The sequence below is a fragment of the Megalobrama amblycephala genome, linkage group LG6 (assembly GCF_018812025.1).
Source record: "Megalobrama amblycephala isolate DHTTF-2021 linkage group LG6, ASM1881202v1, whole genome shotgun sequence".
Classification (NCBI taxonomy): Eukaryota; Metazoa; Chordata; class Actinopteri; order Cypriniformes; family Xenocyprididae; genus Megalobrama; species Megalobrama amblycephala.
Genome location: NC_063049.1, coordinates 31,717,777 through 31,744,716, shown reverse-complemented (window position 1 = coordinate 31,744,716; position 26,940 = coordinate 31,717,777). Strand labels below are relative to the sequence as shown.

The 26,940-nt window shown below is 37.0% G+C and overlaps 2 protein-coding genes across 3 annotated transcripts; both read right to left on the bottom strand.

The window, feature by feature from the left end:
* Positions 1–861: 861 nt before the first annotated feature.
* Positions 862–7,778, bottom strand: ackr3a (atypical chemokine receptor 3a). Of its 2 annotated transcripts, none has more exons than XM_048194038.1 (2): positions 7,468–7,778; positions 862–3,208 (listed from the first exon to the last, which is right to left on the bottom strand). In XM_048194038.1, exons 1-2 carry the CDS (start codon positions 7,474–7,476, stop codon positions 2,060–2,062), a joined length of 1,158 nt encoding a protein of 385 aa, XP_048049995.1. In that variant the 5' UTR covers positions 7,477–7,778; the 3' UTR covers positions 862–2,059. The 2 variants fall into 2 exon arrangements, with proteins under 2 accessions (XP_048049995.1, XP_048049996.1); XM_048194039.1 differs by lacking the exon at positions 7,468–7,778 and adding an exon at positions 4,406–4,466.
* Positions 7,779–15,954: 8,176 nt separating this feature from the next.
* On the bottom strand, positions 15,955–26,764 carry LOC125270432 (ribosyldihydronicotinamide dehydrogenase [quinone]). Its single transcript, XM_048194040.1, has 8 exons — positions 26,629–26,764; positions 26,406–26,514; positions 22,220–22,812; positions 17,100–17,267; positions 16,859–16,989; positions 16,651–16,764; positions 16,412–16,513; positions 15,955–16,298 (listed from the first exon to the last, which is right to left on the bottom strand). The coding sequence occupies exons 3-8, from the start codon at positions 22,524–22,526 to the stop codon at positions 16,122–16,124; spliced, it is 999 nt and encodes a 332-aa protein (XP_048049997.1). The 5' UTR covers positions 22,527–22,812; positions 26,406–26,514; positions 26,629–26,764; the 3' UTR covers positions 15,955–16,121.
* Positions 26,765–26,940: the final 176 nt, after the last annotated feature.

Below are 26,940 nucleotides of genomic sequence, written 5' to 3'. Positions count from 1 at the left end.
TCAATCCACCAAAAAACCATGGCTACTACACTTTTACTATTAAAAAAAATGCTTAATTTCCGTAAGGACTAAGACAATAAGTTTATTTTCATAGGCATTTATGTATTTCCAGTTACATCCCCTTAAGTTTCAACATTTTAAACAAATTTTAGCTACAATGAGTGCACAGAATGTGGTTAAATCTGTTTGAGTGCAAGTTAATATCTGGAGTTATGACCATCTTGAGACAATATTTACAGCTTCCACCACCACAATAACTTGTGTTGTTGTACTATTGAAGTCATTACCTTTAAGGTTTTATGATGCCTTTAGGGTGTAAATAAAAAGGGCCACCATTGTTGAACAGATGGTGAACCAGTAAAGTACAGTGTTGATTTCAGTAATCAAAAATAAAAGGCATGGCTAGATTAGATCCATATTACGTCCATCTCAATCATGGATTAAAGGGATAGTTCACCCAAAAATGAAAATTCTCTTATCATTTACTCACCCTCATGTTGTTCCAAACCTGTATAAATTTCTTTGTTCTGTTGAACACAAAGGAAGATATTTTGAGGAATGTGTTAAACTGAACAGTTTTGGGGCACCAGTGACTTCCATAGTAGTTTTTTCCTACTATGGAAGTCAATGGTGCCCCGAAGTGGCCTAGTTACAAACTTTCATCAAAATATCTTCCTTTGTGCCTAACAGAACAAAGAAATTTATACAGGTTTGGAACAACATGAGGGTGAGTAAATAATATAAGATTTTTTTATTTTTGGGTGAACTATCCCTTTAATCATAACCATGCATTTTCCATTAGATACCATACTGAAGCTATATATGCAAGTGTGAGTAAAATATTTAAACAAGGACAACTGATGTTCAATTATTTCTCAAATTAAACTGAGGTGAGATTAATTTAATTGGCACTGTGAATCAGATTATTTATTTCCAAGCACATTTAATATTCAGTGTTCCAACAGAACTGAAAACTAACAAAATATGTATGCCGAAGATAAATATAACAATATACTTAACTTACTTTTTAGATAACTGAAATATACACATCTATCAAAGACCAAATAAAGTAAATGCCCTTCCAAGTACACACACACAAGGCTCTGTTACAAGATGACAGCCAATCATAAAACATCATATACACACATGAACAAAGCCTACAATGATGTACAAACACAGTTGCAAATTAAAACCCAGTTGAAAATAAGTTCTAACTTGTTCTATTCTTCAAACATGTTGGAATGTGCTGTTGTGGAGAACATGTGAAAATACTAAAGTAATGCCAATTCTCTTGCCACAGATACAAAAACCCCTTTTCATCAAGGAAAGTGCTCTGAGCAATTCAGTCAGTAAATATTAACACAATTAAGAAAAGAACTAAAAGTACATCACTATGCTTATATGACATAAATGTTATAAATAAAAAAAAATCTTTCTTTTTTGTTTAATACATTTTATCAAATTTTAATGGTTTGTTGACCTTCCCTTTGCTTCAATTCTTGTATATATTGCATCATAAATCATTTTATGATGATTGAAAGCAATCACACATTTCTAAGAAGTGATTTGACAGAATTATAAGAGATTTTGTTTCTTGAATGATACAGCACCAAGCTGTAACTACATGTTTCTCTAAAGTGGTTTAAAATGGTACAATTTTGGCTGCTAGTCAGTTTGGAATCAATTCATTGGTTGAATGTTTATGGTTCTCATTTTACAATAAAATCCCATCAGTTTTTGGTACATTTCAAATGACTTATTCACTATCTTTGGGGTCACTGTTGAGCACTTGCTTCAATTTTGACGTAAAACATGTTCAAATTCAGTTTTATCAGAATTTAGGAAAACATGTCAGAGTGTTTCTGACCTCACCACTCTTTGGCACATTTCAAATGAATTATTCAGTATCTTTGGGGTCACTGTTCAGAATTGTCTGCTATTTTGATGCATAACATGTTCAAATTCAGTTTTGTTTATCTGAACTTCAGGAAAACATGTCAGATGAGTTCCTGTTTTGAAGAAGTGCAGAACTTTGGTTTAGGGTGACGTCTCGAGGGTCCTAACTCACAGCCATAGGGTTGTTCTCCACCACTGCGTATTCTGTCTCGGTGCCCTGAGAGCCCTCCATGAGTCGTGCCAGCCCCGTACGAGTGGAATATTTGAAGATGAAGGCTTTCATGAGGTCATAGCGGTAGTGACGGTGAGCGAAGCTGTAGACAACAGGGTTCACGCAGCAGTGCAGCAGCGACAGGCACTGCGTGAGGTGCAGCACCACAAAAAGGCCGTTCTCTGAACCACAGCCCAGTGGGAGCACACCTAGCATGGCTAGAGCGTCGGCTAACAGCACAGCATGATATGGTGCCCAGCAAGCTATGAAAACCACTATGTACGTGAGGATGACCTTCCTGCTCACGCTGCGATCCTGGTCACCATTTAAAGAGGAATGAGAGGAAGATGAACCCAGAGCTTTTGCCAGCAGTGCATAGGACACTGCTATAACAGGGAAGGGAATGACAAAACCAAGAACCACAAAACTCAGTTGAATGCCCACCATCCACTGCAAAGGGTTGTCCTCTGGATATACTGGATGACACAAGGTCACATGACTGTGTAGTGACTTTACGGACTGCAGGAAGTATGTGTCAGGTACTGAGGCGAATAAAGCAAGCAGCCATGTTATTGCACACACTAAACGGCGTATTTGTCGTCCTCGTCTGGGAGAAATCTCCTCCGAGCGTACCACCGAAAGATAACGGTCCACGCTCATGCAGGCCAGGAAAAAGATGCTGGCGAAAAGGTTGACACTGAAGAGAAGATGTGTGAGCTTACAAGCCGCCTGGCCAAATGGCCAGTGACCACCCTGTGCCAGCGAGCTCACCCACACTGGGAGAGTAGCGACCACACACAGGTCAGCCACCGCTAGGTTTAATATATACAAGTGTGTCTCGTGGTAATGACGCTCCGAGCGCAAGTTGACCCACACTACTAGCGCGTTGGCGGCCAGGCCCACAACAAAAATGAAGGCGTAGAGGGTGCACATAGCATTGAGGAGAGCAGTACGGTTGAAGGAGGTGGGGCACATTTGCGCTTCCACCCGTGAGCTGTTGTCATTGGCGTCTGTGAAGTTTAATTCTTCCCACATGGCGAAGAATTCAGTCAGTTCGCTGCCACTTAGACTGATCTTTTCATTTGGTGTTGAAGACTGCAACTGTGGAAGGGAAAGGAAACTGAAGTGAAACACCCATCAAGATGGAATAAAGTTTTCTCTGTTATGATTACCGAAAGAACTATATCATTAGATTATTAAATGACAATTATAAATATCAAATATTAATTTAATAACATGAATTGATGGGTAGAAAATGGGATTGGACATTTAATTTTCTCTCTCATATATATAAAATGGATTAATATTAATCTACATATTTATAATATTTATTTTAAATCAATATACTGGTTTCAACTGTTTTCAACATTAATAATAGGAAATGTTACTTGAGCACCAAATCAGCATATTAGAAAGATTTCTGAAGGATCAATGAAGACTGAAATTACATTTATATATTAAAACAGAAAACACATGTTTTCAGCTGTTTTACTGTATTTTTGATCAAATAAATGAACAAAACACTTCTTTCGAAACTATTTAAAAATCTTACTGAGCCCCAACATTTGTGTATATTTACATGAATAATCTTAATGTAAGGGATAATGTACATCCAGCAGGTTGTTATATCAGAATAAACCCCGACAGGGTGATCAGGACCCCAAAGCGAAGCGGAGGCATCTTCTATCAGCCTGAAGGGGTTTATTTTGATATAACAACCAGCTGGATGTACATTATCCCACTTATTACAAAGCTTCTGCTGAGAGAGCAATTGCTAGCACGGCAAGTACAAAATAGACGGACATTTAAGGGATACGGTACAGTCACACCACTTATTAAACGGCATATTAAATAATTATGGGGATAAGAGATATTGATCTGAGATTAAACCGTTTTAAAATCATAACTGTTTGTTATCTTATAATCCAACACTGTACAAAACAATAGTCGCAAAATGGCAGCAGCTGCATCTATAGAGTGCAAGTCCACGATATTGTTTGACATATTTAAATAACTGTACACAAAATATTGATTTGACTGAGTTTTAATATTTTATTAGCTGACCAAACGCAAAACTTTGACAAAGAAAAAAAGTTCCTAGCAAGTGTATAGCACTGCTGACTTCAGTAACACGGATAAGCCTGTGTTATCAGTTTTTAGCGGTTGTTATCAGGGAATAACATACCGCTAGATGGCACAATGGACCAATCAGAATCAAGTATTCCACTGAGCCGTGTAATAATAAGCATTAAAGGGATAGTTCACCCAAAAATGAAAATTTGATGTTTATCTGCTTACCCCCAGCGCATCCAAGATGTAGGTGACTTTGTTTCTTCAGTAGAACACAAATGATGATTTTTAACTCCAACCGCTGCCGTCTGTCAGTCGTATAATGGCAGTAGATGGGAACTTCATCTATAAGAGTAAATAAAGCTTGCTTAGACAAATCCAAATTAAACCCTGCGGCTCGTGACGACACATTGATGTCCTAAGACATCCGCTGTCAGAGCGCGATCAGACATCACTAAAGGAGTCATGAACGGAGTTGGACATAGTGGTGTATTAGAAGTAAAAAATGATATAAATACTGTTCAGTTTCTCACACACACCGATCGTTTCGTGTCTTAGGACATCAATGTGTCGTCACGAGCCGCAGGGTTTAATTTGGATTTGTCTAAGCAAGCTTTATTTACTCTTATAGATGAAGTTCCCATCTACTGCAATTATTTGACTGACAGACGGCAGCGGTTGGAGTTAAAAATCATCATTTGTGTTCTACTGAAGTAAAAATGTCACCTACATCTTGGATGCGCTGGGGGTAAGCAGATAAACATCAAATTTTCATTTTTGGGTGAACTATCCCTTTAAGCACATTCCCCCCAAAACAGTAATTTTCTTATTTTCATCTTCTGACTGTGAGGTCAAATATGACCTGCCTCGGTCCTTGACAGGTTTCATTCACCAGATTTGCCTTGCCTTAGGATTTAAGGGCAATTGTCAGTTCCAAAAACAAGCAAGCAACTATGTTAAGTCACCTTTATTTATGCAGCACTTTATACAATACAGATTGTTTCAAAGCAGCTTTACGGTGACAACAGAAAAATGATTCAATGATTCAAACTGAGTTCATTTCGGCTGTACAGCAGCTCTAAAAAAAAATAGTGTCATTGTCCAACTGAAGTCAGTTCTGTTGTAACGATCATCAATTATTAAATTGCTATGAAAAACTAATTGCTATGAACTAACAACTACTCATTTTTTTCTCATATTTTATTAATATTATTATTATTTATTTGACATTTGACAATCATGCAAGACAAACCAGAGCCTTTCATATTGTGAAATTGTCACAGCATCCTATTATTATTTCATGGTTCAGCTCAGTTCGAAAGTTGACACTACTTCAAAAGCTCAAAGCTGTTTGGCTTCAAGCCAGTCATGCTGAAGTACCTTTTAATCTGGTTCTGCTTTTCAAAAATCAAAGTGACTTCTATGACTTCACAGTGATTTCTATGAGCAAAGTAATTTCAGTTTAGGGATTTTGTCACGCCATCTTAAACATCTAAGTGGTTCTTTCTAAAAGACATGTTGCTATGTGGTTGGTGAGGTCACAGACCCTTGACCCTTGATTTTTCTCTGGTCACTAAATCCTTTTTTAGTGGAACCTTTCCATCTCCAGCAGCGCTGCAACAGTGGATGTGAATATTAGTATAATGCTGTTCTGAATTAGTGCAAATCTATAAAAATATAAAATAAGTCTGCCTTATGTTGTGTTGCAAGACTTATCATAACATAAAGGGTGTGTGATTGTGTTTATGCACCGACATGTTTTAATTGGGGTCTTGTATTACACATAATGTTCCATTACAAAAGCAAATTTCCTGTTGCTCCACCTGTATTCTGTTTGAAGTTCATTACAAAGTTAAATCTAATTGTTTTCCATTTAGTAAGTACACAATAGTGCTGTTTGTTAAAAGCATTTATGTTTGTTTGTTTAAGAATTGCTTATATGCTTTAGCCCTATGAGGAAACAGTTTAGGAAGTTCATAGCACAAAATGTAATTGATCATTTAAGGACTGTAAAACACATGCAAACACTCATTGCCTTCTCTCTATTTGTCTCATTGTCTCTCTTTCAGTCTTTATATTTAGTTATTTATGCATATATACTCAAGACTATCTATAATAGATGGTCCACTGTTCCAGCTCTGCAGCTAACCATGTAAACTCTGATAGACATCTAAATGTTATTTGGGCTCCCAGCAGTACACAGTAAGCAGCAAGGACACTGCAGTGTCAAAAGTCAAATGCTTTATTACAACAAACACCTCAAGGGCCTTGAGCTTGTAACACTGCTCTTGCTGGCAGGAATTTAGATGTTGAATAAATCATGATTTATGGAAAACTGTGAATTATCTTTAAAAGAATAGGGGACATACTAAAGATCAAATTTATGATTACCTCTGTAGTGCCTCTGTTTCTGTTCATCAGTGAGCACAGTCAAGTTGCCATGAACGCAGCAAATGTTTCTTTCTTTTCACTTAAAATGAAGTGCATTTCTGTTCTTGCTCCCCAAGCTAATCTACTGTTTCCAATTATTTTTTTTATTTTTTTTTATTTTTTTGAGGTTATGGATTTTGACAAATGTAAACAGTGTAATAGAATGAGTAAAGCTCTAAGCAGGAACTGATGACAGACTGAAAGGCAGAAAGCAGAACACTTATGTATAAAGCCAAACCGTGGACGTAATGAACTATGATTAAAATTCTTAGCATATGTGAGCTGTTGTTTTTTTTTAAAGCAAAATGTCAGTGAATCAAACTGTAGAGCTTTGTAGAATTTCACTGTCACTGTGTCTGATTTATTGGGTACAACCCAAAAACTACCACATTAAGCCAAAAGTAGACAACAATACTACTATATAATAAATCTATCATAAAGTGTTTAACATTTTCAGCACGTGATGTTGTCAATATCCAAACGGAAAGCGCACAAGCATCATGTTGTCATGATTACGTCCTCAATTAGGCAAATCGACTTCTGTTGTCGTTCATTTTGAACTAAGAAATAAAAAACACGCTGTAAGTAACTGACTCAGCACAACAAGTTAGTTTTACTGAAACATTAGCTATTTAATATGCTTACAACTTTATTACGAAACCCCATATACTAACAGAAGAGACATCCAGCAAAAAGATCTGATTTCATAGTTCCCAGCCCAGCCTACCCTTGCGGAGCTTTTAACAAATCGTCTAGTGTAGTGCAGGTGTATGAAGCAGGCAGTAGTGAAATTAATACAGCCTACTAAAACTCTTCTACAGTCTTTTTCTCGCTCTTTAGGACAAAAAGGTATTGCTCACCTCAGTCATTTTGCCTTTAATGCTCGGTCAGTGCTCAACATTAATCCGATCCCGTTGGCGCTTCTGTCGTTGGCGCAGGTTGTTTAAATAGAGTGAATGAAAGTGGTGACGCCCATCTGCGGCTCCGAGACCAGAGCTGCGCTCATGTTCCTCAGTCTGTGCACGATCATGCATAACACTGGTGAACAGGAACGCTGCTCGCTAAATCCCCAAATCGAATTATAATATAGTGCCCCCCTTAAAAAAAAGGAGTTTAAAAAAAAGAGTTTATTTTTTATTTTTATTGTGATTAAAACCATATATTTTATAATATTTATTATACACACTTTTGGAAGGCGTTTTGGCAAGGGTATTTTTTTCACTTATTGTCAGTCCTTGCTTTCCAAGAGAATCGAACCCATACCCATAGCATTGTTAGCGTCATGCACAATTTGAGCTACAGGACAAGTAAAAAAAAAAAAAAAAGTTTTATATTTCAAGAAAAAAAAAAAAAAAAAAAAAAATATATATATATATATATATATATATATATATATATATATATATATATGATTAAATAATGTGAATATCACAATCAATCAAATAAAAAATAAACACAGGCCTGTAGGCTATGCTCTTTATATAAAAAAAATATTGTTGCTTGTCTTTTTTCTTTTTTGTTAGATGAGGGCAGTTAACCACAAATGCAACTTTGCCTGCCTAACACCTCAGAGCCCACATTTCATTTCCCATGCCTGATTACACATTATGAAAGACAACCACCCAAAACGACAATTGACAATCTTAAAAAAAAAAAATCAGGTAGCAAAACCTCAAACCAAAGGCTACCATTGTGTCTTTACCAAATGCGATGGAAAAAAACATCATCCCCTGGTTTCACAGACAAGGTTTAAAGGGTTAGTTCACCCAAAAATGAAAATTCTGTCATTAATTACTCACCTTCATGTCGTTCCACCCCTGTAAGACCTTCATTCATCTTCAGAACACAAATTAAGATATTTTTGATAAAATCCGATGGCTCAGTGAGGCCTCCATTGCCAGCAAGATAATTATGCCCAGAAAGCTACTAAAGACATATTTAAAACAGTTAATGTGACTACAGTGGTTCAACCTTAATTTTATGAAGCGACGAGAATACTTTTAGTGGAATACTGGAGCAACATAAGGGTGAGTAAATTACTTACAGAATTTTCATTTTTGAGTGAACTAACCCTTTAAGCTAGTTCCAGACTAAAATACAATGTTTGAGCTGTTTTAAATAAAAGCAACTTGCACAACTTAAAATATGTCAGTTCCATTAGTTTTTTGTCTCAAGATGCACACCAGTAATGTTTTTTTCTATAGCACATTTATAAAAGTTACTTAGATGCCCTAAGTTAACTAAGGTCTAATCCTGGCTTAGTCTAAGCCCTGTCTGTGAAAACAGGCTATTGTTATTTGTAAGGACATGTATGGATGGATGTGAAATGGTTTTCTTTATCATCTGACAGAAAAAAAGTCTGACCTCATGAAGGACATGAATCGATGAGGGAGTGATTGTTTCCATCACGATAACCTGCATGAAAGGGCAGCCTCAGCATGCACGGATATCCATTGTCCCCAGCTATCAAAAGTATCAGAGCGCACATTTCAAAAAGTCACTGATAAGCATCTCGGTTCTCCTTAGCACTTGTGCCAGCTTCTTTATCTGAGCTTTCTTCTACAGACAGAGGAGGGGAGAGACCTTTTGGCTCCTTTTTTGGTGGAGGCTTTGAAACAGAGATTGAATGATGTGAATTAAGGAGGGAAGAGAGCAGGGGTCCAAAGCTGCTGGAACAGAGCAAAAAGGGAAAAAAAAAAAATCTCTCTCTACTTTTCAAACACACACTTTAACATCCATTGCTAAGCAACAACTGTGGTAAAATGAGTGACTCAGTGCTTGAGAACAAAGGACCTTTAAATAACTTCCTGCAGTGGAGGATTAATTTGTTTCATTTAGTTAATGTTTAAGAAAACAGCATCATTTTGTCAATTGGTATAGCGCAACATTGTGACTGGATTAAAGCTTCCTGTTTTAATCTTGATCCCACAGATGTCTCAATAAACATGGAAGACTGGTGGTGACAGCTGAAGGTTGAACTGCTCTGGATAAACTTGTCCATAGGTGTCACTTGGGTCATGCCCTCTTCTGCTTAAGGGTCAAGGCCAATGGAGATCACATTGTCTCTCTGAACAACTCGTTGCTGCCCAGCAGATAACTTATATGCAAATATGTAAGTTCTTCCCATGAACTTACTTGGAAATGGTTTACATAAGTGTTCTCTTTCTTTAAGTGTCAGATGAAAGTTAAGTGAAACATAACAGAAATTGACTCTTATTTCTCTGTTTCTGTCTTTGTATTCCGAAATATTAGGGACACCTAAAAAAAATCTCTGAAGACCCTTTTCTTGTATTCAGTGTTTTATATCTATTATGAATTTCATAGAATCTAATATTTCTAAGTACATTATAATTAGTTCTGTAAGCTGGTAGGGAATGTGGTAAAGTAGATTATGTTTCTACGAGGTGTAAAATCATTTTTCTGGCTTGTGGGCTTGGTATTAATTTGACTTTAATATGTCTGAGACTTTTCAGAGACTGAAAAGAGGAAAATCAAAAACAAATCGCATGGAATCCATCATTTGACAGCATGAAACATTAATTATTTTCATTTTACAACAGCATTGCTACAACAAATCAAGAAATTAATGATATAACTTTTAAGGGATGTTTGAAAATCCAAATTTAATTTCCACAGTTATTGGGTATTGTAAAAATATGAACTAGAACTAGTGACCTTTGCAGTTTTCATATAAGTCATTGCATCATTCCATTACTATATTGCTATTTTAGGAAAGTACATTTACAGTGGTTTGATTGATCAGTTTCTGTCTGGCCAGTTTCAGTCCAATTATTCTACAGCTCCCAGACCCTCAACAGCTCACTCTCTCTAATTGGTTGAAAAACACCTCAGCTGGTACATTTGGGCAGTTATATAGTGTAACCAATATCAGCTCCCATGGCAGCAATTTGCTAAGCATGGTCTTGGTGTTTGGTTACGGGTTATACTGCTTCTCTCACAAACACTGAATACACTTCATTAGTGTGATGAACAGCACCAGGAAAAGTCTATACTCTCAGTTTGGAAGAGGAGGAAACAGTTTGCATTGTGTTTCATGTGCAAATATTGGGGGTCTGCAAACTTTCATTTCTAAATAATAAACTGAATGCTATAGTGTTATTAATGCCATGTGGCATAAATAAACAAAACAAATTACTTTAACATACACATTCATAATTTGGAGTCAGTGAAATTTTTATTTATTTAAATAGTACTTTTATTCAACAAGGATGCATTAAATTGATCAAAATTTACAGTGAAGACATTTATAATGTTACAAAAGATTTGTGACCCTGGACCACAAAACCAGTCATAAGTCGCACGGGTATATGTGTAGCAATAGCCAACAATAAATTATCAAAATTATCGATTTTTCTTTTATGCCAAAAATAATTAGGATATTAAGTAAAGATCATGTTCCATGAAGATATTTTGTAAAGTTCCTACCATAAATATATCAAAAAATGATTTTTGTGAGTGGATATGCATCACTAAGGACTTAATTTGGACAATTTTAAAGGCAATTTTCTTTTTCTTTTTTTTTTCTTTTTTTTTTTGCACCCTGAGATTCCAGATTTTTTAAATAGTTGTATCTTGGCCAAATATTATCCTAACAAACCATACATCAATGGAAAGCTTATTCATTCAGCATTCAGATGATATATAAATCTCAATTTCAAAAAATGTATCCTTATGACTGGTTTTGTGGTCCAGGGTCACATTTCTGTTTCCAACAAATGATCTTCTTTTGAACTTTCTATTAATTCTGGAAAAAAAAAAAATTCACAAGATATTTCACAACACAACTAGTTTCAACACTGATCATAATAATACTTGATCACCAAACCAGCATGAATTAGAATGACTGAAATGAGAATGATCCTGTGACACCAAAGACTGGAGTAATGGCCGCTGAAATTCAGCTTTACCATCACAGAAATAAATTACATTTTAAAATATGTGATGAAAAATGGATAGAAAATAATATCTTACAATATTACTGTTTTTACAGTATTTTTGAATGATAGTATACAAGCTTAATTTAAATATTTAGTGTTGCATGTGCACAAATGGAGGTTATTAATGGTTTCATTCAGTAAAGAAATAATATTCTGTATTTCAGCACATTGCAGCAGCTGAGTTGCTGTTCCATCAATTAACAAAGATCACGCAGAAGGGGCATACATCAAAAAAAAACTTTAGCCCGCAGAAAGAAGCACTGCTGTGAAATATGCACATGTGGTGAGTGCCATCGTGTGAGGAAAACAGACTCCAGGCCACGCCATTGTGTTCCAGGTGGTTCCAGTTTCAAGCCTCCCTGGTGTGCATTCTCAGTGCCATGAAGGGCTGAAAGCAGTGTGGGGGATGGACCAGCACTCCATATGACATCAGGAGCTCATGTGTTAGTTGTGTTAACTGAATGAGACAGTTTATTGGAGACGGGAATTTACAGTATGTGACTCCCAGTCTGTGCTATTAATGGAAAAACTCCATCCTCATTGGTGTTAATAATATAAAACTGCCTCATTTTGTTCCATCCTGACTCAGAAAGCACAGTGTAATTAAATATTACTGTGCACTCTGAAATTTTAAGATGAAAGCTCCCTCCGTTGTGTTACCAAAACAGCTGTGACCACAGAGCAATGAAACTTTGAGTATACTAAAGGTGAAACCTTTTTAAGACTGTATACAAGATATTTAAGAGATAGTTCACACAGAAATTAAAATTCTTTCATCATTCACTCATGCTCATCTTTTGAAAAATGTTGGTCCCTCTTTTGGGCAATATAATGAAAATCAATATGGTCTGATATTGTTTTTTAGTCCACGTTGACTATTGGCAGTTTTATGGACAAAAACTACAAAAAAGTTCAAACACACACAAAAACATATTGGTTTGGAACCAAATGATGGTGAGAAAATGAAGACAGAATTTGAGGGGCCATTTACACAACTAAAAACGAAAAACATTTTATGCGTTTTGGCAGTTCATTTAGATGACAACAGCGTTTTGGGGTCCTGAAAACTCTGAAAACAGGTTTCAAAGTGCAAGTTTTTGAAAACTATACTGTTATTATCCCTGTGTAAACTACAAAAACGTGAATTTGTGAAAACGGTGACGTCATGCGCATGCGTATTAAATGTTCAGTCAATAGGCACATCGTTTTTCTTTACAAAGTGACCTCACCAACTACTGGCCTGGCATGCATAATACAGCATTTTTAATAGTTTTTGTGGATCCGTGTAAACAGGGACTGTTTTGACAAAGTTAATAATTAATAATAATTAATTATAACAATAATAATTAGTTACATTTATATGGCACTTTTCTAGGCACTCTAAGTGCTTCACATTGAAGGCTGGAATTTCCTCACCCTATGTGCAGCACCCACCTTGATGATGCGACGGAAGCCATATTGCGCCAGAACACCCACCACACACCAGCTTATCGGTGGAGAGGAAACAGAGTGATGAAGCCAATCAGTGTATGGGGATGATTAGGAGGCCATTTTGGACAGAGGCCAATGGGCAAATTTGGCCAGGATGCCGGAGTTATACCCCAACTCTTTTTCGAAGGACATCCTGGGATTTTTAATGACCACAGAGAGTCAGGACCTGGGTTTAATGCCTCATCTGAAGGATGGTGCTTTTGACAGTATAGTGTCCCCATCACTATACTAGGGCGTTAGGACCCACACAGACCACAGGATGAGGGTGAGCACCCCCTAATGGCCTCACTAACACAAAGTTGTCATGTAAACATACTCTTAATTTTTGGATGAACTATCCCTTTAACAGTATTGAAAATAACAAACAACTAAAATAAGTGAAAGCAATGCTAATACATTTAGGAAGAAACGTTTCCATCATTTGTCAAAAATGTTCTCATCTTTTGTCCTTAGAATAAACCAAATTACAAATTTGGTATGCCTGTTGTTACTTGATTTTCTCAATGTTCAAAATTCACCATCAGGATCTTTGAATGAAAGGCCATAAGTTTAAATGACTTCATCTAATAACTCTGAGGACAGAACCCAAAACCATGTCAAGCTTTCACGTTTTTCCCAGAAGGACAGTCTCTTTACTGAGGAAGCTCCTTTGATATACCACATGCACATGGCGGAATACTGTGTGCTGTTTTGAAGTCTCTAATTGGCTCCTTGTTTTTGGTAATGGAAACATTATATAAGAGATTCCTTATGTGTTGCACGCTACAAAAAACAAAACAGAACAATCCCATCATGTGCTTTACATCTATATTCAAAGATGTAATTCATCCATTGTCAAACACCAAATAATTGATCAGTTTTGACAATCAGTTTAATTCTATTAGTGGTCTCATGAAAAACTGATTGTTATGGTCCCACAAAAAAAAAAAAAAAAAAAAAAAAAAAATTGGTCATCTTTATGCTTTTGCATAAAGCTTCTCTTTTAGGTGCATCTTGGGAATGTAAGTTGAAGGCTTAATTTAGGGTTAACAACTGTCTTTTCTATATAAGCATTATACTATAGCTAACTAGTAGAAGCCTTCAACTGTCACTTTCAGAATTTATTATTAATTTTACACAGTTGTCTCTGAAAATGTCCTGTGCATTTAAATGCTAGACTTGCTTGTGGTTTGCATGCGAGAGTACTGAGAGTGTCTGTTATGGACTGGCACATCAGGAAAGGTGTGGTGGATGCAAAAACTGCACTACGCCCAGGAGATTGTGCAACAAGACTGTCACCTAAACCGCAAATGCTTCCCTTGCAGAGCCACATAACTGTCTTGACTAAATGAATAATTTCTGTCACCTGCTTCTCTATCTTTTGACAATATAACTGCTGCATTTTGTCATGCAACAAAGACACTGAAGATTAAGATTGTGAAATGTGTAGAAGGTTTGTTTGTGACCTATTCTATGACCATTGTTTAGAGAGAGATCTCTTCCAAAATAAATTTAGCTGCATCATTTCTTGGTTAACATTGTTGTTGGATGTGGTTTTCCATACAGCAATTAGATATATTAATACAAACCACCTTGTGAACAGAGCCAGAAGATGATTTGTTTTATTCAGCAGAGCCATCAAAGTTTAGCTATGCATTCCAGCATGTGTGTCAGACATGCATTGATTTATAATCTACTCAAAATTGGATCCTTGCAGGCGCTTTTACCCAAAGCTATTTACAGAAGAACAAAGCAATTTGTCACAGAGGCAATTATATTTGTAATATACAATGCCAAGTTTATTAAAAACTAGATTAGGAAAAAGATGTTTTTATGTCTATGTGAGTGCATTACTTTCAGGAAGAATTTTGATTTAGTGCACATGGAGTATTTTGTCACGTCATATACAAAATATGTTGTTTTTAATATCTTGTTATAATGGGAAAAAAACATTGTCTTTATGACATATGTCGTTATTATGAAAAAAGATATAGATTTAACAAGAAAAATGATGTTAAAGACCATGCTAACCAGTCAAACCTGGCACCCTTGGATATTTGAGCATATACTCAGTGCCACCACAAGAGGCAGGGCAATGCAGGGCAACTTCAGTCCAGGAGGGCCACTGTCCTGCAGAGTTTAGCTCCAACCCTAATCAAGTACACCTGAACAAGCTAATCAAGGTATTCAGGATTACTAGAAACAGAGATTGTATATTATAGGGAGATGAGAAGGTCTGTATCTCTTACCATTGGAGAAAGCGTAACGGCTAACTTAATCACGTGCTCACCTCTCAGCCTATCGTGTAATGGCAGTGACATCAGTCGCAACATTCCCTAGTCTGCCTTCTCTTGAAAAAATACATTTTTATCAAGACAAAATCTACATATAGTTCTCAACTAAAGTATTGTTTAGTGTAAAACATGCTGAAGATAAGCAAACAGGTTATCGAATAATTAAATGATTAGCTATTTGCCCACAAAAGCTGTTTAATCAGCATAGTGAAGCCTCTCATCCATTGACATCCATTTTTTGGCTAAAGGTTGCAGGCTTGCCTTCCGTATGATGAACGCATATCAAAGCGTTATCAGCAGACATCTGCCGAAGAACTTTGCTGCAGAAAAGTACAGGCCTCCAAGGAATTTCCACAGGAAATTGGAAATCTGTGCACAGCTGGGAGACAAATACCTTTCCAAGAGTAAATGAAGGCAATTTATGTGCCCCATTAAGGTGCTGCTTATTCTGAAACAAACATACTTGGTATGTGGACCGACCATAGAATTGTTTGGTTAAAGCCCCTATAGGAAGACTGTAACAGCCAAAACAAGGTATTTACATATATTACATTAGTATGCAGGGTGCCTTTAAGAGACTGTGTAACTGTGCAAGGAAAAGTAGTTGACAAGTCTGCGCTACAAGTTTATTATACTTTTGCTTTTATTTTTAATGTTCACAAAGAGATTCTCCATGTATGAGCTGCCTGTTTACCTGCTCTTAAATATGTGCAATACAGACTTTTCACTGTCAAGCTCTGTGATTCCATGGATTAAACTACTGTTATCCAGGTAAAGCACTACAAAAAAAAATTAGCTTTGAGACAAGTCTACTGGTGGGAAGGCGAGTGGCACTTCACTAAAGAGACCTTGAAGACGAGTACGCCAGCCTTCCAACAGGCTGCCACGAGCCTCAGCAGAGAGATGTGTCGGTGTCCGGAAGATCTGTGGTGCGAGGACCTGGAAGCCACAGTAGTTGAGGACACCATTCTATAAAAGAAAACATTAACAACAGTCTCAGGTTAGTATTACATGCAAACTCATTAATAGAGTGTAAAATTAAGCCTGGTTGAGGTAAGAGAATAAGGGATGAAGCTTCTTACCTGAACTGGCCACAGAGTAACATTCATGTCTCCATTGATCCCATTGGAGTTGAACATGGTCTCATGGGAGCCAGTGGTGAAGGATAACATGGCTTTCTTTTCCTGAAATAAAAAAACAACACTCATATTACACCGATACTAACAGCCCTCTCATATTTCATTAAACCAACATGTTAACCTTTTGTGATGAATGCATGTAATGAAAAGAAAAAAAAAATGTTGTGATTTTTAGGCCCCACCCTGAAGATGCCCTCACTGTAGCGTTTTTCCAAAGTGTAAGCAAAACCAAGGGTAAGGACCCGATCCATCCAACCTTTCATGATGGCAGGAACAGAGAACCAGTACATGGGAAATTGGTAGAGAAACAATAAAACATAGTAGTAAAAAAAAAAAAAAAAAAACCTACAAGTACACCCCCTCCCCTCCCTCTTGAAAAAAGTGCCTTACCTGAAAGATAACAATATCTGCTTCTTTTAGTTTCTTTTGCTCCTCTAAGATATCAGAAGCTAGTCGCCCATCCTGCCAGGCCAGCATGGTCTCTTCTTCATAGCAAAAGTGTTCTGGGTTCTTCAATGGTCCTGAAACAAACAAAAAAAAATAAAAGTGCAAGAACTGCCATTTCGCTCAGATACAGGCACACGTTCTAAGTTTAATATTTTATAAACAAATATAACACTGCCTCCCACACCAGTAATATCTTCTTTGGTTGCTGTGGCCTTGAATCTCATTTCATACAGGTCAGACACAAGCACATTGAAGCCCTGTTTCTTCAGCACATCCACAGCAGCATCTTTCGCGGCCGCATTGAAAGATCCTGCACTCTGGTGCGCGTACACGATCAACACTGTCTTTGAATCTGGAAAGAAAAATCCAAAGGATAAACAAACAAACAAACACATAAAATGTATATGTTATGTATAGACACACACGCCTCAAAGCATCTACTAAACACAAACAGCTTCATGAGCTTCTTTTAAAATCTCAATCACCTGAGCATAGCTGAGTAATTTCAATAATGGCAGCCTACCAAAAACTAAAATTTTAGGCCAATAAAAATAAATAAATAAATAAGTGTTTCTTAACTGGATGCATTTATTTTCAAAAGCAGCATATGAATCTTTTTTTTTTTTTTTAAACAAACAAACAAAAACACCTAGAATTGCATTCTAAGTTTAACTTTTTGCCACTAGATGTCAACATGCACCAGCAACTGAAGCTATACACATGTCTGAGTCATACAAATAAAACGCATACAGTATCTCACAAAAGTGAGTACACCCCTCACATTTTAGTATATCTTCTCAAGCGACAGTACTCTAGAAATGAAAATTGTATATACTTTAGTGCTGCTTGTATAGTAGTACAGATTTACTGTCCTCTAAAAATAACTCAACATACAGCCATCATTGTCTAAATTGCTGGCAACAAAAGTGAGTGACACCCTAAGTGAACATGTCAAAACTGTGTCCAAAGTGTCAATATTTTGACACCACTGTTGTCTAGCACTGCCTTAATCCTCCTGGGCATGGAATTCACCAGAGCCGCACGGGTTGTTGCTGGGATCCTCTTCCAATCCTCCATAATGACATAACAGAGCTGCTGGATGTTAGACACATGACGCTTCTCCACCTTCTGCTTGAGGATACCCCACAGGTGCTCAAATAAGGTTCAGGTGTGGAGACATACTTGGCCACTCCATCACCTTCAGCTTCCACAGCAATGCAGTTGTCATCCTGGCGGTGTGTTTGAGGTCGTTATCATGTTGGAAAACTGCCGTTCGGCCCAGTTTCTGAAGGGATGGCATCATGTTCTGCTTCAGAATGTCACAGCACATGTTGGAATCCATGTTCCCCTCAGTGAAGCAGAGCTCCCCCGTATCAGCAGCAATCATGCAGCCCCAGACTATTATGCTACCACCACCATGCTTGACTGTAGCCAAGACACAGTTTCTTGGTACTTCTCATCAGGGCATCGCTACACATGCTGGACACCTGAACCAAACATTAATGCGAATGCAGTCCGTTTGTCACGTGAACTGCCGCAGAGTGAGCACAACAGTCTGCTCTGGTCCAGAGACATGAGACACAGTACATCCGTAATCAAAACAAATATATTCGTAAAGCTTTGAAGCTTCATGAAGCAGTGTTTTGAAAAAGCCCATCACTAGATATTGTTGAATAAAGTCGCTATTTTGTTATTTTTGGTGCACAAAAAGTATTCTAGTCGCTTTATAATATTAAGGTTGAACCACTGTAGTCACATAAACTGTTTTAAATATGTTTTTAGTAGCTTTCGGCATTGAAAAAGGGAGTGTTATTGCTGGCAATGGCGGCCTCACTGAGCCATTGGATTTTATCAAAAATATCTTAATTTGTGTTCCGAAGATGAACAAAGGTCTTATGGGTGTGGAACGATATGAGGGTGAGTAATTAATGACATAATTTTCATTTCTGGGTGAACTAATCCTTTAATGGCATAAATTACAGCTTTCTTAAAAAAAGAAAGAAAGAAAGAAAAAAGAAAAAAAATATTAATGAAATACAATAAAATGCTTAAATATCTACATCAAGTTACATTGTACATTTCTGAATACAAAAGTAAAACACTAAAAGTGTTAAAAAAAATAGAGAGGTGCAAAAAGTAATTTGTTCTCAGACTTTACAGTAATACTGTAATCACCTCACCTATTTTTATATTATATTAATATAATTATTTTCTGTTATTCCTTATACACATCTACATTTATTAACTAAAACATTATTTTACAAAACTTGTTGGTTCATTTTGTGAGCTCCAGGCAAGTTTTTCAGAGAACGGTAATTTTAGCAAATGTTCTTAGAGGTTCTACTTGGATGCCATTTTTTGCCACATTCCACTTTTAACATGGAATTAATATAAGAAACTAAATGTTGTTGTCTTTTCCACATTTGGAATTACCACCATTAGGGCAATGGCCCTTTAATAATAAACTGAAAGATTTTTATGAAGTCATGTCAGCATGATTCAGCTCACCTGTTATTGTTGTATCAGTCTCCCCAACAACAGTGATCAGTGGTGTCATAATCTGCTCAACAACACTTGACAAGTCAGCAAAATTACTTCTGTAGTATGCCAAACCTTCAGCAAATGCAATAGTTTTCAGGAAACGCTCTTCCACTTTGCCAGTTCCAACAGCAAAAGTCAAAACACTCTCTACCCACTTCACTTCATCTTGAGATGGTCCTCCTATTAGCACCAGTACCTGCTGGATCCCCTGTCTCCTACGAGACCCGGCTGCGGGCTGGAAGGGCATACTGTAGGGCTGCACCAGTGTTCAATGCACGTCCTCCCATCATAATCAGCTGATCAATGGCAGAGAGAACATCCTGTTTGGTGTTGTGAGTGTTCAGATAAAACTCAGTTTTCTGCCCCTCTGCAAACTGCATTAGTCCAATGCGCACTCGCTCAGGTCGAACGTCTAGTCTGTTCACCACGCCAGTTATGAAATCCAGCACAGATTGAAAGTTACTTCCAACATAGCTAGATCCATCCACCAAGAAGACAATGTCTCGGACAACTCTTTGGGTGCGGACTGTAGTAACATCCACAACTGGGTCTAGAAGATTTTATATGACCACAATTTTAGATATCTAAGTACTTTTTAAATTAAGTCAAAGAATCTCACTTTGTATAAGATAAAATCAATGGGCAAAAGTGCATAAGAAAAGATATATAGTTGTACAGTATTTCATTTTATCTATTTATCTTATTAACTTATCCCTCTACTGCACACATATTGATGGCACATGAAAAAAAAAAAAAAAATTCCACATAATTTTTTGGTTCATTTGGGAACGTTTTATTATTAATTAAAAAAAAAAATGTTTGCCCCCACCCTCCCACAACCCCAAAATATTTTTTCATTGCCTCAATGTTGTGCGACAATGGTACAGAATCATAAAGAAAATTATCATCAAAATAAGAATTCAAGAAATCATTAAGTAAAAAGGGAAAAACACTTGAAAGACATTGATATATTGAATTTGATACATGCATAGTTCTGTATCATGTAGTGTGCAATGCCATATAATGTACTTCATGTGATAAGACTTCACTCCGTACGAAACTTCAAAAAGCAGTTCTTTTCTACTGTGAAATAGTGGTGTATGTTACGAATTTTGCACATCACTTTGGGTGTTCCTGCACATCCAGGAACCCTGAATCTTCCCTTCTTATAATACATTATGACCAATGTGAGGTATTGTCCAAAACATCCTCGCAAAGTACCCCTTATCGCACAACGTTGCCCAACGTTGCAACAAAAAGAAACTGAATTTCTCAACATGCAAAATAAAAAATATAAAACCTGACAAAAGGCTTCTCTATACCTTCATACACACACATATTTTTTATGTATAGTTCATGTAATTTTAAATAAGATTACTAAAGCAAATAATCTTGCCTTCTTCTCACACCATGTGCTCCTGTGACCATGTGTCAGAACAGGACATCCCACCTTTAAATGGTGCTTGATAGTGACTCACACACCTTACTGGACTGTTCTTTGGTACTTTCTCAACCTTTTTAATTGGTTGTAATCATTTAAAGAAAAATGTACAAAACATAGGGCTTAAGAAAACTTTCCGTTGCCTGAGGGCAACGCTGTGCTGTAGAGGGTTAAATTATAATAACTATATATATTTTAATATCTTATGAGCAACACAATCTGCATTTTTTTAAAAACAAAATTAGTATGTCTGTAGAATATTACCCATTTCAGTTGGATCCTCTGACTCAACAACACCAGACAATGTAGAGAGAGGGGAGATGATTTCTCTGGGGTTACGCAGCAACATCCTGAAGTCCTTCAGCATGAAAACCACACTTTCATCAAAAGCTATTTGCCTGAGCTCAGCCTCATCAGTAAGAAGTACTCAAAAGTAAGAACACCCATTTGACGAAGAGCTTCAGCCGGCTGTTGGACACTGTCTTTAGATTTTTTACTGGTCAGGAGCAACACAAGCTGTGGCACTTGATCTTCAATGCGGCTCCCACTCTCAGCTCTGAGCATGTTGGTTCTCACAAAATCCAGGGCAGCACCAATGTTGACTTCAACCGAAGGTTTGGGTTTTATTTTTGCGAGACCAGAGATTAGGGATTCTTTTGAACTGAATGAGTTGAGGTTGATCTCTGATCTTGGGGTGGTGGAAAACATGGCCACTCCGACCTGCACCTGATCAGGTCCAATTGGCATGGTGTCAATAAACCTTTTGACGAATTCTTTCACTGCATTGACTACAATGGTACCCATGCTACTGTCAATGAGGAAAATTATATCTCTCTTCCCAACAGCCAAAGCTAAAAGGGGGGAAAAAAAACAATTCTGCTTAGTTCTTCTGAAAATTTTAACCAAAATCAAGTAACCTATGAAGCAGTTAGTGCTTATCATTCATTTAAAATTTGTTGTTTTACAGATACAATGTATTAACTATTACCATTTTTACTTGCCATAAAGACAACATATATAAATCATATAAGTAGTAAAAATCATGGAAATCAATCAGCATGAAGTGATAATTTATTTAGCATGGAAATGGATTCCAATGCTATGACCTAAATTTAATAATATCCTGAACATAAACAAGAAGTGTTAATGGGTTGCATGATGTGCTACTCGTGGTTTAGACTAAAAATTGTATATTAGAGAAAACACATTTATTTATTTATTAACTTGTATTATAATAACTATATATATTTTAATAACTTTTGAGCAACACAATCTGCATTTTTTTTTAAATAAACAAAATGATTATGTCTGTAGAATATTACCCATTTCAGTTGGATCCTCTGACACAACAACACCAGACAATGTAGAGAGAGGGGAGATGATTTCTCTGGGGTTACGCAGCAACATCCTGAAGTCCTTCAGCATGAAAACCACACTGTCATCAAAAGCTATTTGTCTGAGCTCAGCCTCTTCAGCAGCTCTGGAGCCAGCAGCCAAAGTAAGAACACCCATTTGACGAAGAGCTTCAGCTGGCTGTTGGACACTGTCTTTAGATTTTTTAGTGGTCAGGAGCAACACAAGCTGTGGCACTTGATCTTCAATGCGGCTCCCACTCTCAGCTCTGAGCATGTTGGTTCTCACAAAATCCAGGGCAGCACCAATGTTGACTTCAACGAAGGTTTGGGTTTTATTTTTGCGAGACCAGTGATTAGGGTTTCTTTTGAACTGAATGAGTTGAGGTTGATCTCTGATCTTGGGGTGGTGGAAAACATGGCCACTCCGACCTGCACCTGATCAGGTCCAATTGGCATGGTGTCAATAAACCTTTTGATGAATTCTCGCACTGCATTGACTACGATGGTACCCATGCTACTGTCAATGAGGAAAATTATATCTCTCTTCCCAACAGCCAAAGCTAAAAGGGGGAAAAAACAATTCTGCTTAGTTCTTCTGAAAATTTGAACCAAAATCAAGTAACCTATGAAGCAGTTAGCGCTCATCATTCATTTAAAATTTATGTTTTACAGATACAATGTATTAACTATTAACATTTCTTGCCATAAAGATAACATATATAAATCATATAAGTAGTAAAAATCAATCAGCATGAAGTGATAATTTATTTCAAAACACGGAAATGAATTCCAATGCTATGACCTAAATTTAATAATATCCTGAACATAAACAAGAAGTGTTAATGGGTTGCATGATGTGCTACTCTTGGTTTAGTCTAGAAATTGTATATTAGAGAAAACACAAACCCTGAAAAGAACAGTGAACTACAAAAAATGATTTTGTATAGTTCATTTGCAAACATGTGTATGTTGTTTACAGCACTCAAAATATGATACATAAAGTAAGTGTTGCCACTAAAAAAAAATAAAGAAAGAAAGAAAAACAAAGAAAGTTTTTTTTTTTTTTTTTTCTTGTTTAGATGTCCACACCCATGATAATGTACTGCTATTATTTCCTTTTCTTCAGTTTCTCTATGGAATCCCTCTCATACGGTAATTGCATACCTTCTGTGAAATCTGTTTGAATCACAATGGTGCGCTGGGCGACCCCATTAATGTATGGCAGTATCTGGTCACCCATGCTTGCCACTGTTCTGACATCAGGAGCAGACACAACAAAGCTTTTGTCTGTAGCCGTAGCTTCCAGTTGGGCAGTAGCAGAATCACCCGCAGCAATACCAAAACTGCCTGGGCAATTGAATCTTTCCATCTTCTTCTTCTTCTGTCTCATCTTTGGACTTCTTTAAAATCACTTTTAGTGTTACTTCTTTCAACTGTATGTTACAGATCCCTTGTTCCCCTGGACTCCATTTCCCATGATCCTCCTGTTTCTTCACCTGCACTCACTTCCCTCGTCAGCTCCTCATCACCACTCATCACCTGCACCTGGACTCTATTGTCAGCACTCCCCATATATTGCACTCACTCCCTTCACTCCTCGTCCGTCTTAATGTTATGTTCATGTGTATGTTGGGTACTCCTTGCCTGAATATATTAAAGTATTGTTCATTATTGTGGAAATCGGTATCTGCCTCATCCTTCCACCAGCTACACGTAACACTGTACTGGCATTTTTCACATATTTGATTATTAAAGACTCCATGAAATCACTCAATGAGCACATTATTTTTTTTGTGTGATAACATAATTCCTGTTGAAACAAAAGGTGTTGCCAGGATACATACAGGGTATGATATTGAAGGTCTTGAAGGTTATTTTTAAATAGTCAATAATCTTTAGATATGTCACAGACATGAGCCATGATTTACTGCCTGATAATCGGTTGCAGGTGATATTAGGGGTAGGGAGATTAGTAGTATTTATTAGGACCATGTGACATCACAGTGCTTTATCACCATCATTTTTGTGCCTGGTCACAGCTGCGCGATATGTTTCAGTCTATGGTCACAGCAGCCACAACTACCAGAGATAGATCAATGAAACACACCCAGAAGGTTCACAACAAGGTTGTGCCTGGGATATGTTGTGCTGTTAGCTCTAACAACAGTCATCAGAGAAACACCGAACTACAATTTTATTCGATCCCAAAGGAGTTAGATCAGCGGAATAAATGGTTGGCTTCAATCAGAAGGGACCACAGGCAGCCAAACAGCAATGCACAACATTAATAACTACTGGGACTACGGGTGTTTGAGGCGTTTCGGGTGTTTCTGGAACACTCTGGATGTGTCTCCGGTTTCGACAAGAGATTATACCTTCCTTTGTCTGTACAATGTATGAACTGGGTTCATGAGCTATTCTGACGACTGTTGCCGAAGTTTTTTCCATCCTTTATCTCCATCCAACTTGGCTTTCACACTTTGACCTGGATGCAAGTCAGGTAAACTGCCTGCTGAGTAGCGTCGATTGTAAAGGTACTGGTATGCCTGTTTGGTTTGTTTGTCCTTCCTTCTGACTTGTTCATAGTCAATTGGACTTGGTAGCAGGTTCTTTGGCAGCATCGGCAGCATTAATGTTTTGCGTTGCTGTTTGAGAGCTCATGATAAAATTAAAGATGATCATCAGTACAATAAAGCGCTGATGTGTTCGTTGCCATGTCAGACACAAAAATAGTGGCGAGCATTACGGAATTGATGTCTTTGGTAGGCTTACTTATGAATAGGACAAGTCATCAATACACAAGCATACAGTTCCGCTTAAAGTGAAGAATATTATTGATGGCTAAAAGGATAAGGACAAAACCTTTCCTTTTGATTTATGGGGTCTTTAATGTTTGAATAAAGTGAAAAAAATGCTCTTTTGTTTAGATAACATTTCAAAGATGAAAACATATGGGTTCATCACTGTATCAGTTGTGGAGGAACATTTTTTATTTATATGGTTACACAGTGAAGACAGTAAGCACACACATAAGAATCAGACATTAAGCTCTCAAGACATAAGCTGTGCTGGGGTGCGTTTCCCGAACAACGATGTAACTCGCTGCTGAACTATCATAGTACGATGCATCATTGAACAAATCAACTAGTCACGACTGTTTCCCGAAACCGTATTGTCGCAAACTTGTCGTTCAACCACGTTGGTGAATGACGTCACGCAGGTGGTGGCGTAATAACTTCTTTAAAATGAATCCGTTTGAGATCAAATTAATGCTAAAATTTCTGCTATAAATTATGGACATGGCATTAGAGGACTAATTCTCATTTTTTCTCAGTTATTCTGCTTTATTTCCAGATTAAGTCAAATGCTTGTTCTGACGTAGGCTACTAGAGCACGTATGCACACGCGCACTCTTCAAAAAAGGTGCTTTAAAGCTCTTGACAAAATAAAATATTAAATGACATTTGTATATATTCGAAATAAAAGATATACATTGTACTTAATGTCAGCTTGCTTATTTTGCTCAAGATAAGGATTTATTAAGTCCACATGTCATATGCTTAACCACAGCTTGAGAGCTGTTGTTCCAACCACACAAGTTTTTGATGCAGTTTGCGAATGTTCGTTTGAACGATGGTTCGGGAAACACCAAATCGTTGAACTATATAATTAACGATGAAATTTGCGATGTTAGTTGGCTAACTATGCTTTTGGGAAACGCACCCCTGAATGGCTTCACAGTATTTAAAATTAAATACACGCTCAACTCCCTTTAATTGTAGATATTTCTCTTCACTGTCTTTAACAAAACATTTCAAAGTTTTAATTCAAGTGACCAGCATTGATGGGGGTCTTCTAAAAATCAACCTGTAATGCTCCTATTGTTACTTGCTGTTGCACAAATAGATGTAATGAAACGGAATATTTAACAAAAGCTTTGCAAAGAAAAAAATACCTAATTTTAAGCTCTCTTTCCAATCAAAGGAAACATTTATTTATTTAATGATTTTTTACTCATGTATTGTCTGCAGCACAGTAAAATTAACATATTAAAATGTTTTTTACCAATAAGTTGAAGTTTACTTCTCAAAGAAAGGTGAAGAGACAAAATAAATAAATAAATAAATAAATAAAAATGCTGGACTAAACTTACCATCCTGAGCTTCAAGTTTTGGGAATAGACCAAAAGCCATTATACCCAAGAGGGCATGCAGTAACAACTGGTTCGTCCCCATTGTCCACAAAAGCATCGGAATAGACAGCTGGCAAAAAAGACAACAAAACTGCTTTTAAGTTTTTGAGAAGAATTTACACACCATCCTCTGAAGCTTTGTTACTTTCACACATCATCGCTTTATAACAGAGCTTGTACTCACTTGCAATGGCACTAACACATATGACTGTTGTTCATCCACAGTTTTGTCATAACTTAAATATAGTCTCTTATTGGGTTGTTTGTGTTCTCATCTTTTCTCATTAAATATGACACAAACATTCTCTGAAATACCTCTGGACTGTTTATCCTTATTTTTAGGAGGAGAGGAAAAGTTTTGGCTGCACAGATTTATGAGTTTCCACTCCATGAGCCAAATCCACACAGCTGTCAAATTTCAGGATTTTAAAAGGATTTCTTCCCACATCAACTGTCCTTACTTGCTAGTAAAAACCACAAAGCACTAAAAGGTCCA

Excerpts from the sequence above, each read along its gene's own strand:
- LOC125270432 (XM_048194040.1), bottom strand. The coding sequence starts at position 22,526 with ATGCTCAGAGCTGAGAGTGGGAGCCGCATTGAAGATCAAGTGCCACAG. Across the intron at positions 16,765-16,858 it reads CAGATATTGTTATCTTTCAG|TTTCCCATGTACTGGTTCTC; the intron begins GTAAGGCACTTT and ends TTTCTCTACCAA. Across the intron at positions 16,299-16,411 it reads TTACTCTGTGGCCAGTTCAG|AATGGTGTCCTCAACTACTG; the intron begins GTAAGAAGCTTC and ends TTTCTTTTATAG.